Consider the following 20,514-nt stretch of genomic DNA (forward strand, 5'->3'; position numbering starts at 1 on the left):
AGCTACTGACATTTACTGAAGGATTCTCAGCAATCATCCCCATAAGAAAAACTCCACCCTGGTGACACTGTGGACAGTAGATCGTAAAGGATCTAAATTGGGTGTAGGGTGGCAACTGTGATTCAGATGAGGAACAGTGTCTCCTGTACTGAAGTGAAAGGGGCGGAGATAAAGCGGATGGATGTGAGCATATTCAGGAGGGAAACTTGTCAGGAACTTGCAATAGGTTGGCCATGGGGACTGAGAGATGGAGAAGTGACAGGCATGCCTTGGGCTTTCTGGTTTGGGCAACTGCAAGGATGGACCAGAGAACCCTGGATTCACTGAGATCAAGATCCGCGAAGAGGACAAAGTTAGGGGAACTGCAGGATGTAAATGTCCCCCGCTTCTTCTATGAGATTTAGAAGGTTTCTTGGATTTCTTTTTAGAGTCCAATTATTCTACATGTAACCAATTATTTATAACACCCAAGAGTCACAGAGTCATAAGCTTCGAATTAGAAGGGATCTTAAAAATCATTTAGTTCAACCCTTTGCCTTTTGCCCCAAATCCCTGACAATGGGCATCTGGCTTCTGCTAAGCACCTCCAGGGATGCCTTTTAATCTCACAAAGCCCAGTGCAATTTCAAAGAGTTATAAATAGGAAGGCATCACTTTCTTCCCTTGGGACATAGTCCTACAAGTCTTCTCCAGCCTTAATTATTGCCTGGCATTTATTCCAGGGCTATGAATAACATATCAGATGACACAACATCTGATCTGGGTCTTTCTTTATGTTCCCCAAACCTCAAATATGGAGCAAAAAAAAAAAAAAAAATCACAAAATGAAAATGGCTCTGTTTGTCTTAGACGATCAGGTCATCAAGAGAAGAGTTGCGATGTTATCTCAAGAAGTAGTCAATGTTTATTTATTGGTCAATACACCATGAATACGTTTTGCAGCCAGTATTGATTAGAACTTTCATTTGGATGTTGGTAATGAAGAAGTAAAATAATAGTGGATTAAACAAACTTGGAGTCTATTTTGTGTTACAAAAAAATGTCTAGGGATGAGCCGTCCAGGGCTGGTACGGTGACCTCAATAGTATTATCAGTGTCCTAAAATTCTTATTTCTTTTTTTAAGTTTTTTATTCAGCTTTACTGAGGTATAACTGACAAATAAAAACTGCATATATTTAAGATTTACAACTTGATATTTTGATATACATAGGCATCGTGAAATGATTACCACCATCAAGCTAATTTACATATCCATCACCTCACATAATTATCATTTTCTTTCCTTCCTTCCTCCTTATTAGAATCCTTATTTCTTTGTGATCCACCATCCCACTGTGTGGTTTCCATCCTCAAGGTCTTTTCATGGCCTGAGGTGGCTGGTGGAGGTGCCATTACATCTGCTTACCAGGCAGAAAGATGACTAGAGTGGGGTGGGTGTAAAAAAAGCAGACTTCCCAGAAGAGTCAGGCATCTTTTCAAAGCTATCCAAAACCTTCCAGTGATGAGTACCACTTCTACCTTATTGGCTATCCCAAGCTACAAAGAAGGCACACAGGCGCACACACACACACTCACACACACCTGATATATATATATATATATAAACTCACACACGCAAACCCGAGATAGACACACACACACACACACACACACACACACACAGAGGTCTGGTCACATTACCTCCCCAAGGCTGGTTCTATATGCAAGAAAGAAAGAAGAGTGCCTGTCGGCAGCCACCCAGCAGTGTCTGAAGCACAGTCTGTGCGCAGAAACTTGCCCCAGGTAAACAGGCATGTCCTCAAATGGCTTAACGTTTTAACGTACATGAAGCAATTTAGGGTAACTCAGAATCCTGTGGGCAACTAGGGCTAGATTACTCTCAAAACATAGGCAGGAAAGAAAGAGATTGATCTTTGCTAGTAGGTATGTGGGTTAAAATAAGGGCTTGGTGTGCCTATTTTAATAAATTATGTAATGATTCTTTTCCCGTTTCCTTCTGGTGTATCCGTTAATCTGGTTTTGAAGAAGGCTGGGGAACCAGGAAGTCATCAGAACTTTAGACTTTTCTCAGTCTCAGTTACTTGTCTAAATGTTAATTCTACTCTGAGCGCAGGCGGCACACACAGAAAGCCAGGTAAAGGAGCAGACTGTGTCTCAGACCTTTAGAGCATCAGGGCATGAAAGCCACTGCAGCTCTCCCTAGAGCCTCGATAGGAGGCGGCCCAGGCATCGATGGATAAATTTTCTTTCTTGCCTCTGGTAATATAAATGCCTTGAGGGCAGGAAATATTTATTTGACTTTGCCTTCCTCAAGTTCAGCATATTGTAGACAGTTGATAAGTGAAAGGAACATGCATTATTAAATGTGAATATACATTTACTTAAATGTCGGTCTGGCATGTGCAGGGGCATGGGGGGGGAGGCAGCAGGAACTCATGTATGTTTGGTACCAAACAGACTTGAGTTTAAATCCTCACTTGGCTACACCCAATCGGAACGACTGTAGCCAAATTCATCTCTGATCGTCAATTTCTTCATTTTGAAACGAGGGATGCAATTCTACTGCACAGATACACCATTCAGAGTGGACAGGACATATGTGAACCACACAACACACACACCGCGAGGCGTTGCCAGATGTGAGTGTGCTCAGCTCTTCTACCTGGTTCTCCCTTTGGAACATCTAAGTTAAGGTCTCAAAGCCCAAAGATTTGGAAGGGGGTCTTGTATTTATTTTTTTTTTTTTATGGTTTATTTGTTCATGTATTCAACATATATGACATAGTCTCTGCTCTTAGGGACCTTATAACTTACTGGAGAATCAGGTTGTCACACGAACTTTACTGTACCTGATAGGGAAAGGACAGCATCTTGGAGTATTTGAAGAAAGCACTTCAGTACAAAGAATGTGTTGTACACGGAGCATCCTGGAAATTAGAAATTGTTCCACTGACTGATCCCAGAGCCTAGATGCTATCAGATATCTGCACTGCTGGTTAGAAGACTGTAAACCAGTAAGACAACAGGGAATAGGTGGTAGCAAAGCAAGCCCAATAAAATTCCTCCTCAGGTGTCTGGAAGCGGGGCGGGGGGGTCTTTTAAAGAAGTGGTTCTCAAACAGTGTTCAGTGGAACCTTGGGGGTGCCTCGGCAGGTTGGGCAGAAGAACGGCGAAGCAGTAAAAGAGGATGAATGGTAATGCAGCACAAAGAGAGGCAGAGTGGGTCTCCCTCCACTCTTACCACCCTGCAGTGTCATTTTCATTAGTTTTATATTTGAGGGCTTAGTCTAGTTTGAAAAAAACACTGCTGCTCTTCTAAATCCTCTTCTGTTTATCCTCTCTGTTGGCGGGAAGTTGATATTTACCCCGCTATGAGTTTCCCTGCTAATTTTATTGACAATGGATTCATTTTGCTGCCCTTTAATGGTTGTTTAGTATTGGGATAGGTTCCCAGTTTGAATTATGTGCACGTGCCTGAGATGGGACTGAAAAACAATTAAGTTTATCAACTAGATGTAAAAATGATCTTTTCAGCCTTTTTTTTTACACCCACATTACCTCAAACCAAGGTATTTTGGGCAGGATATCAAGTGAAAATTTGTTTCCACCTTCCACAAAATTAGGAAGGACTTTTCATGAGGAAAAACTTCAGTGTGGTAAGCTGTGTGGAGACATAACAGCATTTAAGTGAAAAAATGGTTTTGCTTCCCTGCAAGAATGTTCTAAGTACATGGCAAAGGGGTGATTCCTGATGACTGATACTTTTGTACATGAAACACTTAAGTAATGTGTAGCTTGAAACTGAGGGCACATCCGCTCACCCTGAGGTGCAGGTTTTGCTTCTAGTGGGAAATGGCTATTATTGCTGGAAACGGCCAGGGCAGAATTGTCATGTCACCCACTGTTTTCGTTTTAATTTTCATTTTATATTGGACTTTAGTTGATTTACGATGTTATGTTAGTTTCAGGTGTACAGCAAAGTGATTCAGTTATACATATATGCATATCTATTCTTTTTCAGATTCTTTTCCCTTATAGGTTATTACAGAATATTGAGCAGAGTTCCCTGTGCTATACAGTAGGTCCTCGTTGATTAAATATAGTAGTGTGTATATGTCAATCCCAAACTCCCAATTTATTCCTCTCCCCCCCACCTTTCCCCTTTGGTAACCATAAATTTGTTATCTAAGTCTGTGAGTCTGTTTCTGTTTTGTAAATAAGTTCATTTGTATCATTTTACTTTGCTTTTTTTTTTTCTTTCTTTTTGGCTGCACCTCAGAGACATGTGGGATCTTAGTTCCCCGACCAGGGATTGAACCCATGTCCCCTGCAGTGGAAGCGTGGAATCTTAACCACTGGACCTCCAGGGAAGCCCCTGTATCATTTTTTTTTTAAGATTCCACATATAAGCAATCAGGCACTCAGCCTGTGGACTGCTGTCCTGTGTTTGGCCAGTTCCAGCCCCATCTCAGAGCTAGGCAGCCTGGCAATGTGTAACCAACCACATCAGGCCCATCTGTGTTACAGAAATACTACTACTATTACTACTACTACTGCTGCTGCTGCTGCTATCCAGTGCTTTACTGGTTTCCAGTGCTTGGTTACTCCTGTTTATCATCTCAACAATCGTTCATATTCATCAAGTCCTTTCATATCTATAAACTGTGAAGTTTTGACAGCAGATATCTTACATCCTCATCTTGTTACAGGTGATGTGACTAACGTACAGCAGGATGAAGTTAGTTCCTCGAGGTCCTGGGGTCTGTTTCCTGGGGTCTGCAGACAAAGAATAGGAAACCACAGAAGCCAGACTCCAGGTTGTAGGTATTCAGGCTGCACGGATGCCCAGCTCCATCACTCCTGGGTAACACTGACGTAAAACGGCTTGTTGATCACAGCTGACATGCGCATTTTGTAGAAGCTAGATGGGCAATTCTGACAAGCTCCACAAAATCACTAATTAAATATTCAAAGGAAACAACTGTCTGTCAATTAAATATCTCAGTTACGATTCCCTTGGAAACAAATCGAATGACTAAAATCACATACAATTTTACAATGCACGGTGTCAATGTAACTAAACCACTAGGAGAAATTAAATACCATCTAGTAAGTAATTCTCTCAGCGTCTGCTATACCCTTACTCAGATTTCTCTTCCTTCTCAGGGGTTACAGACCTCAGCCAGCTATGTTTTCTGTATGGGCTGTGTCATTATCTGATCTTGGGAGCAAAATAAACCAGGAAAGCATACAATTCTTCATATACACATTCACTGTAACTCACAGGAATACAAACTGTAGAGCACGGAGCCATCTCAAAAGTCATTTCCTAGTGATAGAATTTTAGAGCTGCGAGGAATTCATTCCAAGGCCAAGACAGGTGGCGTGGTCTGTACAAAGTTGCTCTGTCTTGGATGTAAAGTCCGAGGTCAATCTTTTGATGACTCTTAGGTGCTACTTTCAATACCATGTACCAGCCCCCTGGCTCCATAGAACGATAACATCGTTATACGCAGTGCTACGATTTGGAATACAAATTTCATTTTTCTTTCCCTTTATTACTTTTAACTCATCGCCTCTGAAACTAGCAGAGTTCACTGAGATAAAATGGCCTTAAAAAAACATCAAATCGAGGGGCAGCTTTGAAATGAGACAGATGTGGTTAAAATCCTTTATTAGCTGACTGACCAAAGGGAAATGATGTAATACTCTTGAGCTTAGCAGCCTCAGCTATAAGAAGGGAAGCAGAAATACTGATGCTAAGATGATTCTCCAGGCACTGACTCAAGAAGCCTCTGCTACAAGCTTTTCCCATGATGTGCCAATGTCCATTCCAGGGACAGACAAAAGGACAGCGCCTGTCCTCAAAGTGTATATGGTTTACTAATAGAAACAAATAAGGAAACTATAATTCCAGTCTCACCTACCAACCCCTATTCCTCCTCCAGGTCTTAATTAAGAATACTTTCCTCCTCTCAGTTCAAGTCAGGTTTTTTTCTTTTAAATAGAAACCAGGACCAGGACAAGGGTAAGGCCAGCTGGGTTCCTAGGGTGTACAGTTTAAGAAAGCACTTCCTGTCAGGGTGGTACCAGTGCAGAGTCGGCACCTGAAGTGAGTGCCTCTTATGCTTTGCACCCTGGGTGCCTTACTAGCCTCAACCTGGTCACTGCCTGGCACTAAACCAGGTCACCTGACTTAAAAGCACTTAACTCAGTTTGAAAGTTTTCACGTGTTTAGGTCACTATTTGATCGATGGGTGTCTCTTACTCTAGATTATAATCCCTTTAATAGTAGGATTCTGGATTCTTTTCCTCACCACAGTATCCTTACTGTTTGCACCCAGCACGCAGCGGTACTCCATAAATATTTATGCATGAAGGACTGAATGAAAGGATAAGTGAATGAATAACAGGGAGATGTAAAGGGCATGAGGCAAGCCAAGGGACTTAAACCCGCCTGGTAAAGCGTCAGAAAACCCACTGCAGAAAAGGCGGGGTCTGTGCTGAATTCCAGAGCCTTTCTCCTCGAATTATCATTTGCGGGCTAGCAGTATCCAGCACCCGGGCACTTGTTTGAAATGCAGAATCCTGGGTTCCCCCTAAATCCAAAGATTTTACCAAGACCTCCATGTGATCCCAAAGCACATTAAAGTTTGTGAGCATTGGTCTTAAAAACACATGGGTTTAGCCAAGTGAAGCCCAGGAAAGGACCACTCAGGGCAGAGGACTCCAGGAAAAAGGGTGACTGTTTTGAAAATTAAGTTATAATAAAACATAAAAGGTATTGTGTGATTCTTTGTACCAGGCCCGGAACTAAATACTCTAAATACTAACTTGAGCGTATTATTTCATCTCTTCAATGATCTTCCGGCTTACTATGATTCTTCCCATTTTACAGCTAAAGAAAGTGAGGTACAGAAAGATTAAGGCCCTTGAGGGTGTCCTGAAATTAATAAACGGCAGATCTAGCCCAGGTGGTCTGAATCCACATCCTGCACTGTGATCTCCACACACTGACGCTCCTCCCGTGAGATGTGTAGGTCTGGGGCAGGGCAATGCTCAACACCGACGCTCTCCCACTGAAAACATCTTGCTCGAGGAACTGCTCGTCTTTTTGTCAAATCTGGTAACGTCTGCCTGCCCCTCCTCCATTACACACCTAATCTGAGTTCAGATTCTCAAACAAACAGACAATTACACCCAGACCATTTGTTCCTAAGCTGGCATGGGTCTTGAAGAAGGGGTACAGGGGAGGTTTCCTGGAGCTGGTGACACCTGAGCTGGCAGACAAGGAAGGAAGGAGCCAGAAGAATTGTTCCAGAAAAACATTCAGGCATAAGCCAGCATGAAGTACCCAGGAAACCCGGTGATGGGATTCCACTGTGGAACTTACCCAGTGGTGTGAGGTGGTGAGAATACCAGCATTTGAGAGAAGCTCACCCTTGCGGGGTGGGGACGGCCTGGAGGAGCACGAGGGATGAAAAAATTGAGAAATCGTTGGGGAGGACATGCTGCACTAGAATGAAATGAGTAGGATGGAGAGATTTGGACAGATCCCAGCGATGGGAGATGAAACCATCAGGATTTCACAGAGATGCTGGGAGACTGGGAGTTGATTTTTGACTTGTTGAGACTGAGCTGCCTGGAGGCGTCCAGCAGGCCACGAAATACCCCGGTCTTCAGCGTAGCAGACGGAACAGGGTTGGAGATACAGATGTAGGACATGGGTGCATGGTCGTCAACTAAAGGAGGACGTGATGGCCCAGGGTGATGGGGAGACGTACGGGATGGGAATTTAAGAAGCCTCAACATTTAAGAGTTGAAGGGCAAGCCCTGAAAGCACTTGAGTAGGAAGAGTGTATGTAACCAGCAGTAGACTCAGTGGTAGAGACACACCCGTGACTCAGGCACAACCCCTGCCTTTGTGAAACTCACAGCCTGGCTGGTGAGAGAGAGAGATGCGGAGACAAACAGCAGTACGGCCTGTGGCAGGAAGAATAGGCAGGTAGGGGTAATGTGGTCAAAGAAGGAGGAATATCTAGCTAGGTCTGGGTACTAGGAAAATCTTCATAATTCTGCATTTTCCCCCTACTCACAAAACCCTTTTAGGTATCAAGATAATTGTACCTGAAGAAGCCAAAGCCATTTGGCCAATGTCACTGGGAGAAATTCATGGCAAAAACATGATGACAATTTGTAGTTTCTATGTTTTTAAGGAAATGTACTTACATAGTTTCAAAAATATCTCTCACCGTCCATTGGCACAGTTCACAGCTCCTCTCTGGCTGAAATGGCTTGGGCAGGGCCCCCAAGAGCTGCACATGACGTCATTATTCACTTGGTAAGAGACAAAGGCTATATCTCTCTCATAAATTGGGAAGGGGGCCCTCTGTTCATTGGGCACTGACTGGTCCCATGATCCCACCCGCAAATGAGCTGACCATCACCAGTAGGCTAGGAAGACTCATTAAGTAATGGGGGACGTTTGATGCTGAACTTAGAAGAAAATAAGCCGGCTCTGATTGATTTTGATTTTGTTTCTTGAACGAATCGGCAGCAGGAAAGTGAACTAAGGGGGGATAATGTGTCACAGAACTGAAAACAGGTGACTTACTCATCACCTTTTTGGACGTCACGAAGACTGTTTTAGTTACTTGCACTGGGTTCCAATATGGAAAATCAGGCTTTATTTTTGCCTTTAGGCAGTCTACAGATAAACTGGTCCAGTTAGGGTACCAACTGGTCTTTAGGTGGTAGGTTTTAAGCTGTGGGAAATGGCAGACTAAGCAACTGTCGAGTTACTACGCTCAGCAAGGGCAACTGGTTCTCCTCCTAGGAGTGAGGCAGACCAGCCTGGCTGGCAAGGAGTGCCGGAGGCAGGTAGGAAGGTGGGAGCACCTCTTGCCCACAACTGCCCCTGTATGAATCCAGAGGGTGAACATCCACAGGTGACCAGAAGGGGGTACCACTGAGAGGTCAGGCCAAATAAATGATTTGGGGTAGTATACCACAAAGCAAAGACAGCCTGAGTGAGGTGCCGGTGCTGGGATTCAGAGCCAGGGCGCTAAAGAACCAAGAAGGAAGCCAATGAGGGGCTGAGACCCTCATTAATGCTTGGACTCTATTTTGCATGGATGGACCGGACCTCTTAAAATGGACGAATAAGTATGGATAATTTAGGTCCATGGCTTTTTAACTTCCTTCTTCCTTTTCTATCTCTTTTGTCTGAAATGATCTGGATAATGATTTGAATTTTTCTTCATGTTATCTACTATAACTTCCTTAACACAGGTCTAGCAAACACTCAGCTTGGGGCTTTCTGCCCAAAGCACTTCCTGGGATGACATTTGGTGTGCTTTTGCCTGTATTGACCAGAGAAACTGGTTTCTTTTCTCTCACTGGTTTTTCACTGACTGTTTGACTGTGCGTGTTGGCGCGGGGTGGAGGGGGAGGAGGGGGCCATGTAATATTCATTCATTCCGTTCATTTATGAGTACGATATTTAGAACTGCCCACGTGCCGGGTACTATGCTAGGCGCTAAGAACACAACGACGAGAAGGGCACAATCCTTGACCTCAAGGGGCTCACAGCCTGGTAGGCACATGACGTGTTACGACGTTGCTCTGATCGTTGAAAATGCAGAGTGTAGCAATGTACCAAGGAGAGGGAATTGAGCCTTGCTTAAGCTCTTTGTCTGCCCACCTTGTGTGGCAATGGGCTGCCTGGGGCTCCAAGGCAGCTGTTCAGTTTTTAGCTGGGGTTACTGTGAACACAGAGCAACTAGGCGAGCCTGGAGCTGCAGACAAGCCTGACCTTCTCAACATGAGACAGATGCTCTCTTGTGCCATGTCTTCTGGTTACCAGGCTCGGGATGCCTTCAGTCTGTGATAAGGTGATGCTTACATAACTGACCTCCTGACTCTTCCCCAGGGTCCCTTTACATTCTTCCCTAGAAAGATCCACACCCATTTACAATTTTTTCTGAAGTCTGACCTTTCCTTTCACGCAACTCTTAAAAGAAATCCACTGCAGCTTCGATTTTTCATGCTTTAGAGGTCTGTAGTAAAAAGAGCCCAAAACCTGCATTTGTGTAAAATATTCACCGAATGATGTGCTTCAGACGTGTTCTGAGAATCTGAGAATACAAACCTTCTTACCTCTGCATCAGAGTCACAAACTCCCTCCCCAAATCCATTCAAGTACCAGCCTCATTACAGAAACAACCCTGACTGTGGAGTACACAGCCGTGTCTCAATCCAGAACCCAACAGTCAGTCAACAAGTGTTTGTTGAATAATCTTCCTACTCAATCCTCATTCTCCCCTTCTTCCTAATGCAATCCTGATGTTCTGAGAAGCAGGAAAATCAAATCTACTTTTGCCATCCTTTCTTGCTGACGGAGGGGCCTTGGATCGGAATTCTGCTCCCCAAAATAGAGGCAGACATCACTGGGCAAGGGTCCCAGAGGAGCTCCTGAAAGGGCCGCCGACTCAGCGGGCAAATGCCTTTTAGGCATTTTGGCTTCTTGCCCTTTGCTCCTTGTCCTCTTTTTTTTTTTTTTTTTCCTGCTTGCAAAGTGGCTGTGATGGCTTAGAGATGCAACCGGTGGTTTCCATAGGACCTTGAGGAAAAGACCTCCCTGTATGGAATTCTCCTTTAGGCCGTCCCTGATAGATTTCTGTACAGCTTTCCCTTGAAAAATCCCCATGCCAGGGAGCTCATCACTTCAAAAAGCAGCTCCCTGGGCAGGTCCATCTGTTACAAAGCCTTAGCTTTAGGTGAACCAAATCTCTCATGGTATAACCACCACCCATTGATCGTTATTCTGTCTTAGAGGACACATAAAATAAACAGTTTCTCTTTGTCATGGCAGTATCCCAAATATTTAGGACACCAACCATATCTCTTCTAGCCTTAGGCCTTGCAGGGTTTTTCTTTTTCTTTTTCTTTTTTTGGTCCTGTTCTGTTTTGCTGTATTTCTTATCCCCATGTTCTGAGTTAAAGGAATACATATATTTTGACGATGCATTCCCTAATCCTTAGTCGTCTCTATTTTATAAGCAGTCATGTGTATTCAGCACATAATCACACAGAAAAAAGGAGAAAGGATTCTGAAATGGTTTACTCCAGTCAACTGGAAAACCAGCTGACACAGGACGAGGATGTAGTTTATAAGACAGCTCAACAAAATAATTCTTGTTACATGTGAACATTTTATACTGGTATGCTCTTTATATAAAGATGACAGTTTTAAAAATTTACTCATTAAAAAAACCCCAAACATTAATACGATTTAATTTCATACTTAGCTCACGTCTTCACCATGTCCATTTTTATCATTTTCTGATTTAGGAGAATTTTGTGTTTCAAAGATATTTTGCAATTCATAACACCCGAGTTAGGCATATAAGTCAGGAAGTGGGGTGGAAGGGAAAGAAAACCCCAGTGACTAATGAATGTGCAAAAGGTATTACACATATTAAAAGACGTGATCTAGCTGAGAATGAAATTCAAATACTGAATCACAAACATGCCCAGTCAGAGGCCAGTGCAGAGATATCAAAGAAACAAGGAAATGCGGTTTATCTGACAACACATTGAGTTATACTCCCAGTTCATTGGTTGAGAAGGTGGTCACACAGTTGCATTCACTGGTAGAATGGCTTTTATTCCCCTTGGGAGATGGCCAGGCCTCCCCTGGAATGTCTGGGACAGCAACGGTTAATTAATCTACCCTGCATTCTTCTGTACCCTGCAGAGCTGACTGTGAAAAATCTTGGAGCGAGAAAAGCTGGCTTCTGAAGTAGCTGCTTAAGTGACCTGACTTCTTAAAATAGTCCTTCATAAACAAACTCACATGATCTAATTGGCGTGTATAAATCCAATTATGTTTCCTGGGAAAGCACAGGGAAGATTATCTGGCTGGGTAGACTAATGTTCTTCTACTCCAGCCCCAAGAAAACGCTGCGGGAGAAATCATTTACAGAACTGATTCTCCCGCTAACTGAGGGTCAGACCTAAATATCCCAGAAATTTGCCTACATTCTGCTTTCGGTACCTTGCATTCCAGAGAAAGCAAAGAACATGCTACAGAGCAATATGCCTAGGGAACCGATACGCCATCCAACTGCATATTCTAGACCTCCTGGTCTCTCAGAGCATCCATATAATGCCCATTCCTTGGTGAGAGGAAAGGTTTGAGATGAATGCTGCAAGTGTCTCCTATGTTCTGAAAACAAACACATGCAGCATCAACTCAAATAGACACACTTGCGAAATGAATAAATTAGCATCCTCAGAAATATTTAGACAACAGTGAAGTATCACAGCAGCGCGACTGTAGTAGTGTCCTTTGATTATACGTTGCCAGCAGCACTGAATTTGGGATCAACTTTTTTTTTTTAATCTTTCCTTTTAATGCTTGGTTTCACTTATTTTTGATGAGCTCTTAAAATGCCATCAATCATCAAGGTGTAAATGTGACTAATGCATTTGTCCTACTTAGCATGACACAGCAACAGCTGCTCCAGAAATAAAGTCCTCCCAGTCTTCCCAGTTCCAACCTAATTATGCTCCGACCCACTGAAAGCAGTCAGGTGACATTACCGGGTAGGAAGAAAAACAAATTCATTATGCGGTCTTGCAAAGGCCACACCACACGTCGTTTTACAACACCCTCTGAATACACAGACGCCAAGCCTATTGGCAACTCCAGGACAAAGGTGTCTACAGATCAGGGCTGAAGGGATTTAGTTTGTCATTTCAGATGCCATTAAAAATATCCTTTGCAAAGCCTACTCTCCATCACAAAAAACCAAAAAAAAAAGGGAAAGGAAAGGAAGGAAGGAAAAGAGAACCAAAAAGGACAGTCTCGGTATTTTTCACAAGTAAGAGAGAATAATATTTCCATTTCTGGGCATTCAGAGGAACCCCTTGGGAATGTTGACACACAAATCTGCTTTTGAAAGTCATTTTCTGACAGGCTGGGATGTTGCAATTATTTTTTTTTTAAAGCCTATATGAATTTGCCAAAGGAAAATGTACAGAAATGGAGGTATTTGTCATTTTAAAAAATGCACATCATAACTAGTGAGGTGCGTTAAATAGGACCCCAGTTACACTCATTTAATGGACATTTGTGTTTCCTGAAGTATCTACCTTGATATCAAATACCAAATTGAGATGATTTAAATTACATGTCATTTGCTGTACATTAAATAGTCCTAAGATTCCTTTTATTTGATTTGAGTTAGCAGACATAGACAAAGGACATATAATACACACATATGTTTAAATTTTACACATGGGGAGAGAGATGTTGGTAATTCCATTATACTCACTTTGACTTTACTGTGAAGTTAACCCTTCATTTAAATGATCAGAAACGCATGTTAAAGCACATGCAAAGCCTACTTCTCTCCTGACCCCCACCTGCTCATACCATACACCACTCTCTTACCTGGCATAAACGGTGCATTTTCCCCAAAAGGATTTTTTAAAGGCCAAATGGCAAGCTAAAAATCCCTCGTTATTAATCAAGTTTAACGATCATGATTTAATTAGCATTCTTCTGGCTCTAGTCTTTTCTGTTTCGTTTGGATGTGTATAAGACAAGGAAGAAAAGGCTGCTGCTTGAGAAGTTCAAATCTGACAGCATGACCTTGAGCACTAACTCACCTGGATTTGTATACCTGGCTGCCTTTGCTCATAGAGCTACCTTGGAGAAATCACCTCCATTCTGACACTTCTGCTTATATGCCTCACCAAGAGGTACAGAGGGCTAATTAGCCACTAGCTGTGACATTTTAGAATCCCCAAGAGGGAAGCATCCTGCAGCAGTCTTTGTAGTTAAATATTGCTGCCTCTCAGTTTTCCAATAACTAAATGATCTTTATCATCTTATCACTAATGAGCTGAAGAATGAGATGAATTTCAAACGTTAGGCAGCTCGTACTATTGTCACCAGCAGTTAAGACAGAATCAAATGCTAACTACAGCAACAGAGCTTAGAATGTATCTCCCTGGTGAGAGAACCTACCAAATACAACCTTATCATTAATATTTTCTTCATACACATAATGTCATTTAGTAATGAATTTTTAGATGGGTAAATTGAACTGGCAAGAGAAACAATTTGTTTAAGAAGTGGAAAATTCTGTGTCGTAGAGAGAATCTGGACAAAGGCACTACTGTCTGTGGCTTGAATCACATAATGAAGCTGATTTAACTTGAAATGGGTGAGGCTCCCCAAGGAAGGAATACCTACAGCCCTAGTGCTACCTGTAGCTGAACTTTCTCAGGGGGAAAGGAAAAGGAATCCTTTGAATTGGGCTTTGAACCTTCTCAGGGTTCCTCAGTATTTCCAGTGCCACTTAGACCTAGAAAATACACGGGGATCACATCTGCCCTGGACAAGAACCTCTTTGGGTGGGAAGTTCACGGCTTTCGTCTAACTGTTCACTGAGTGGAGAAAACAGAAACCATTTCTTTGCTGATAGCAAGGGACCTCCTGGTTGGCCCTTTTAAGGTTCTACCTCGTATCCACAGTGGAAAGTACGCGATAGATAAATGAATACAGGGCGTTCTCTCTTCATATAGGGCATCTGCAGAGACCTGCAGCTTGGTTGTTACCCTGTCAAGCCACAGATATAATTTTCTTCCAGAGGGAAAGAGGAGAAGCCGATTCTCAAGCTTGGGTTAGAGAAGGCAATTATCAGCTCATTTGTTCCTTTTGAAAATGGCATTTTCAGTGAAGTGAAACAGCCGCTGAGGTGTGTTTACTGTATCCTCATTCTAGCTTCCTGCTTCTTGAAAATGTTAAGTTAAACATGAGCCATCCTCTTAATGGGAATCAAGATTAATGTAGAGAAAGAAGATACGCCAGTGTTTATGGCTTTCAGTTGACAAGTTTATATCCCACTGAGCAAGACGATGAGCTAGCTACACAGAGCCTGTTCCCAGCAACTCAATCACTTTCCCCTTAGGATTGCCCTTTGGCTTTTTCATTAAATGTTAATTCGTGGGCTATACGGGGTATTACTCTCTTGAGTAATGAAACAGGTACCTCTCGCTCTTGAGTCATTTCAAACGCTTATGTTTTTAGAAGGATACCCTCTGAAAGGTTGCTTAAGAATGACTGGCTCTGAGCTAGGATTTGAATCCTGACCTCACCATCTGCCAGGCTCATCATCTTTGGGATGTGCCTTTAAAATTTCTAAGAAACTGTCATTTCTTCTCTGAAATAAAAGTGAAGGATGATACCATCAGTTTGTTATCACTAGATGTGATCATGTATGTAAAGGCTCTTGGTTACATGTAAAATATTGTACAGATGTAAAGAGTTATTATTGCGCTTTGATTTCTCCAAAGGTGTTTACGTGTAAAAGACTGCTTTACACACATTTACGTGTGTGTGTATGTGTGTAGAAAGCTTTCACCAACACAACGTCAGGGGACCTGGCTATTTTCTAATATTGTTTATGCAGTGAGTACTCTTGTTCATTCAGTGACTGAGTGCCTACCACGTGCCTGGCATTTTTCTAGGTGCTGAGGATAAAAGGATAAACACGATAGACGACGTCTTTGCTCTTACACGGTGTTTACATTCTTGTGGGGTGTGGGGCTGGGGGAAGAAACACAATAAATATAGACTAGTCAGATAATTTCAGATGGTATATGTGTTCTGGAGAAAATAAGACATGTCACGTACTAGGGAGTGGCATTTGAACTGAGTCTGGAATATTGAGAACGCGTCAGTCATGTGAAGACCTGGCAAATATTGTTCTAGGCAGCAGTCACAAAGCCTAAGAAGTGAAGAAGTGGGAAAGAGCTTGCGATATTTGAAAGACAAGAAAATAGAGAGTATATTTGGAGGCTGAGGAGTAGAAGAGACAGAAATATAATTGGCGAGAGAAGTAGCACCAACTTACAGAGGATCCAGTAGGCCATGGTAAGGAGTTAGGATTTTATTCCAGTTTCTAACCGAGGTCGTTAGCAGGTGTTAAGTATGTCTTGTATGTCACCAAACAGGGAAAACCAAACAATGCTGATTTTTAAAATTCACAGATTTTTTTTTTTTTTTAAAGCGATTAATTCTCTACTTTATCCACCTACAAGGTCTAGGAAAGACACTTGAACCTCTAGAGGGCGCCAAAGGAAAACCTTTTGTGGCCAAAGCCGCAAAGGTTCTTTCAGCACCTAAAATCAGAGGAGAGCGCTCTGCTTGTTCCTTCAGAGTCTGGCAAAAGGTGACACCTTATGAAAAGATTGTTCATCTACATTTGCCACCCAAACAGAAAGTTGAATGAGCTTGGTATACATACACCAGGACGCTGGTTTTCACGCTAAAGGATTGTTTATGATGGGGTGGGAGTAGGAAGACATTTGAGGGTTATTTTTAATCTTCTCCCATCTGGTAGTATTTGAGTGGAGCATAAAACAAATACGGAGCCAAAATTTACTTTCTGGATTCATTTGGCAAGAAAAGTGTCTCTATACTTAGGACTTTGAAAATATTCATAATTTGCTACTTAGGATGTTATTCTAAATACTATTCCAAAGTTACTTGACAAAGTCTTTTAGTAATGTGTACCAAGGAAGGCTACTGCATGAGAAGCAATGGGTTATGACAAATGGAATTTTCTGCAAATGGTCAGATAGCTATGATGTATTATGAAAACGACCTACAGTGAGAGAAGAGAAGGGGAAGGAAGAAGGAGAAGGAGACAGAAAAGATGAGAAAGGGAAAAAAGGGAACAGGAGCAAGGAGAGGTCAGCTGACGTCTAGGTACATAATAAAGAAAATGCAAAACAGAAGGAGAGAAATTGGAAGAAAGGGAGAGATTCAGAGGACACTCGGGTTCAAATCCACGTGTAAACAAGATTCAGAAACACAGTTGAAATATAATATTATATAATCCCAAATTGAGACTTTATCATATATGGGTATTAAAGGTTCATGATGATTCTGAGAAAACATTATGTTTTTTTGTAATCCTTTTTTTCTTTTATAAATTTATTTATTTATTTTTGGCTGCATTGGGTCTTCGTTGTGCGCGCGGGCTTTCTCTAGTTGTGGCCAGCAGGGGGCTACTCTTTGTTGCCATGCCCGGGCTTCTCACTGCGGTGGCTTCTCTTGTTGAGGAGCACGGGCTCTAAGTGTGTGGGCTTCAAAAGTTGTGGCTCGCGGGCTCTAGAGCGCGGACTCAGTAGTTGTGGCGCACAGGCTTATTTGCTCTGCGGCGGCATGTGGGAATCTTCCTGGACCAGGGATCGAACTCGTGTCCCCTGCATTGGCAGGCAGATTCTTAACCACTACACCACCAGGGAAATCCCTCATTATTGTTTTTAATAAGAAAAATTCAATGGGTCAGACCTTACTTACAGAGGCTCTCATCCCCCCATTTCATGCCTGATGATCATAGCCATGTACTTCATATGCTCTTTGCTCTACCCAGGGAGACTTCAAAAAGCACCGTTAAGAGCAGCTAACCAGATAAGTACCCTAAGCAAATGGATATAGAGCCATCGGAGAAGAGAGAGAATCCCAAATCAACTAGGAGTCCAGCAGGTCAACGATGGGTAAAGCACTCTGACGGTACCAGCGCCCTAAAAGTCATGAGCAGTTTTCATAGGTGTTGCACCTGTTTATCCTAAGAACCATCTATTCAAACCAGACTGCAAGAGGAGCCTCTGATGTCCAAGCACCTCTCATCAGCTTTTTACTTGAAAACACTCCAGCTGATACATTTCCCTCATTTTTATGGAGAAGTTCCCATAAAACTCTCTTGTTAGCCCCATTCACTCTCTTGTTACCCACCAGACATTTGGCCAAGAAAGTGCCAGATCATTAATTATCAATTGATTTCAAGGAATTTAAACAACAGAGTCATCATCTAACTCCTCATTCACAGACAGTGAGGACTTTGTTCACAGAAACACATCCATTTTTAATGGGGAAAGATAGGAAGAAAGGGGGAGAAAGGAGAAAGCGACCTAAAGAGTCAGGTTCCACCTAAATATTTCAAACCATCTACATCAAAACGCCCCCTTTCAATCAAGCAAAACTTGCATTCTCTGCCAATGACATGCTTGCTCCCCCTCTCCACCAGCCCCAAAAGTCCTGAGGTTGATTTATTCAAAGCACTGGGGTTGGATCCTGTAGCAAGAGAAGATAGCACCTAGGGTCCCCAAGGCAATAAAGAAAAAAAACGAGTGTCACAGGCTTGTCTGAAGGACTTAGTGAGATAGCTTAAGTAAGGTACCCAGCACCAGCTATTAGTATGCGTTTGACAAATATTGATTCCTTCGAGAACTGAGGATTTGTGGCGCAAAGACACAGAGAAACCTAACTCAGAATCTCAGAGTCCCTTAGGACACCCTGCTGTAACTCTCATGAGTAAAGCTGCTAAGGAGTGGGTCGCCTTCTAAATCGGGATGCTCCCCTCCCTTTCTGTCTTTTGCTCCAGAGACTGACGGCAGCTCCTGGGGGATGTATGAGGGGCAAAAGGAAGACTACTTCTTAGCTGATGTCAGAGAATTACTCACAGAATCAGAGTAGAAGGGTAGAGATGATAGAAACTTTAGAGATCATTTAGTTTCAGTTCCTCTAGAGCAATGGCATCCCACGAACACCCGGGACCTCCTAGGTGCAAGGCACTGTGTCGGGCTGGGGGAGGGGACTCAAAGGGAGAGAGGCAAACCTGCCTCTTAGAAAAGCGATTTCGAAAGAACCCCGGGGAGTCAGGGGACGAGCAAGGCAGGCAGGAGTTACCTGGTTGATGGAAATGACCGCCAGCCTGGGGATGACCCCTTGGAGGACCACCTGCAGTAACGACGTGCCCAGGCCAGCCAGGATGGCCCAGGTGAGCGGCAGCGGCAGCATGCTGTAGGTGGCGAAGAGTGTGAAGAGCACGTAGCCAATGCCGTCTCCCAGGAGCCCATAGCCCAGACCTGCTGCTAAGATCTGGGTGGTCATGGCCACCCAGGTGACCACGCCGCTGTACTGCAGGTAGGTGTGCGAGGTGGTGTCCTTCCTGACCACCACCAAGGCGCAGATCACCACCTCTATGCCCGTGAAGAAGCCCAGCAGCATGCCCTTGAGCGGGTCCATGGGGGCCGAGGCCAGGCTCAAGTGGAGAACCAAGAGGGTGAGTTTGGTCAGCACGTCCAGCACGTTCATCACCACCTCCGATTTGCGCCTCTGGCCCAGGAAATAGCGCTGGTACAGGCGCTCCAGATCCCGGGACTTGAAGGAGTTGCGCAGGGTGGGGAAAATGACCCCTCGGTAGCTATAACCCCCCTTGAGGAAGAAGTCCGAGTTGCTCGGGGCGCAGTCGAGGTGCAGGAAGCCCAGGTCGCCCGCGCCCCCGCTGCCGCTGCGTTCCGGGAAGACTTTGGTGCAGCCGGGGCTGTGCGCTCTCTCCCCGGGGCCCAGCGCGTAGAGGGGAAGCGCCGAGTCGCCGGCCAGCTGCGACGCGTGGTGGTTGGGGCCGCCGCCTACAGGGTCCGAGGCTTTGCTGGAGCTTCTGCTCCCGCCGCCGCTGCCCCGGTGCCCGTGAACGAAGCGCTGCTCGGTGATGTGCCGCACCGCCGTTTGCCACAGCAGCCGCTGCGGCCGGGAGCCGCTCCCGCCGTCGCCGGCCGGGGGCGTCGGGTGAATGGTGTAGAGCTCCTCGCTGCCGCTAAGGCAGCGCACATCGGAGAGCTCCATGGCGCCGGGCCGCTGGGAGGGAGGCGCAGAACCTGCGGGAGGCCGCGGCGGGAGGGGGTCCCGAAAGACCCAAAGGCGGCCTGGTGGGAGCTTGGCGGCGAGCCCTTCTATCCCCAGCCGCCCTGGGCAGGAGGTCCCCGCACGTCAGGTCATAGTGCGCCCCGGGCCAAAGGGCGTCTGGAAGACGGCCGCAGACCCCTGCGTCCTCGCGCGTCGCCCTCCCGCCAGCCCGCGCAGCTTGGGTGCGTGGCAGCGAGGGCTATTTGTCCGCAGAAGCCGCGGCGCTCTGAGCCACGCAGCCCCCTTCCCGGCCTCTGGCTTCCTGGCTGGGTCTCGACTCAGCGTCTTGGCGTTGCCTTTGCTCTCCAAGAGGCGCCCAGGCGCCTGGGCTCCGTGCTTCAGCTGCGCGCCGGGCGGGTCCTGGCTGCGGCACTGGGCTCGGGACGCCCACGACTCGGCGGCTGCAGGGGGGGCTGGTCGGGGGTGACCGGCAGCGCAGATGGGTGCGAAGTTAGCAGCTCTGGCTGGTACAGAGTCCTTCGGAGAACTCCATTGCGCCGGGATGGGGAGCCGGGGCGGAGCTGGGGGCGGGGGTAATGAAGGGGGAGGAGTGGGGGACAGTGAGGTGGCGGGTGCCCAGCGGGAGGATTGGCGAGGTGGTAGCCTCAGCGCTAACAAGTCACCAAACAGTTAATTTGGAAGCGCGGGTGTGCTGAGGCTCCCTCCCGCGTTCATTTCTGGCTGTCTCCACTTCCTGAGCGAAGACTGACAGCGCAGCGCTGGCTCTGGCCCGACGCATCCC

The 20,514-nt window shown here is 44.9% G+C and overlaps 1 protein-coding gene across 1 annotated transcript in view; it reads right to left on the bottom strand.

Moving 5' to 3' along the window:
* The window catches only part of ADCY8 (adenylate cyclase 8), a 220,710-nt gene extending 200,434 nt beyond the window's left edge, over positions 1-20,276 (bottom strand). Inside the window, exon 1 of the mRNA XM_032610032.1 lies at positions 18,774-20,276. Coding sequence (XP_032465923.1) covers positions 18,774-19,712 — 939 coding nt within the window. The 5' untranslated portion in view covers positions 19,713-20,276. The remainder of the gene's footprint in view (positions 1-18,773) is intronic.
* Positions 20,277-20,514: the final 238 nt, after the last annotated feature.

Source organism: Phocoena sinus, chromosome 17 (assembly GCF_008692025.1).
Source record: "Phocoena sinus isolate mPhoSin1 chromosome 17, mPhoSin1.pri, whole genome shotgun sequence".
NCBI classification, from domain to species: domain Eukaryota; kingdom Metazoa; phylum Chordata; class Mammalia; order Artiodactyla; family Phocoenidae; genus Phocoena; species Phocoena sinus.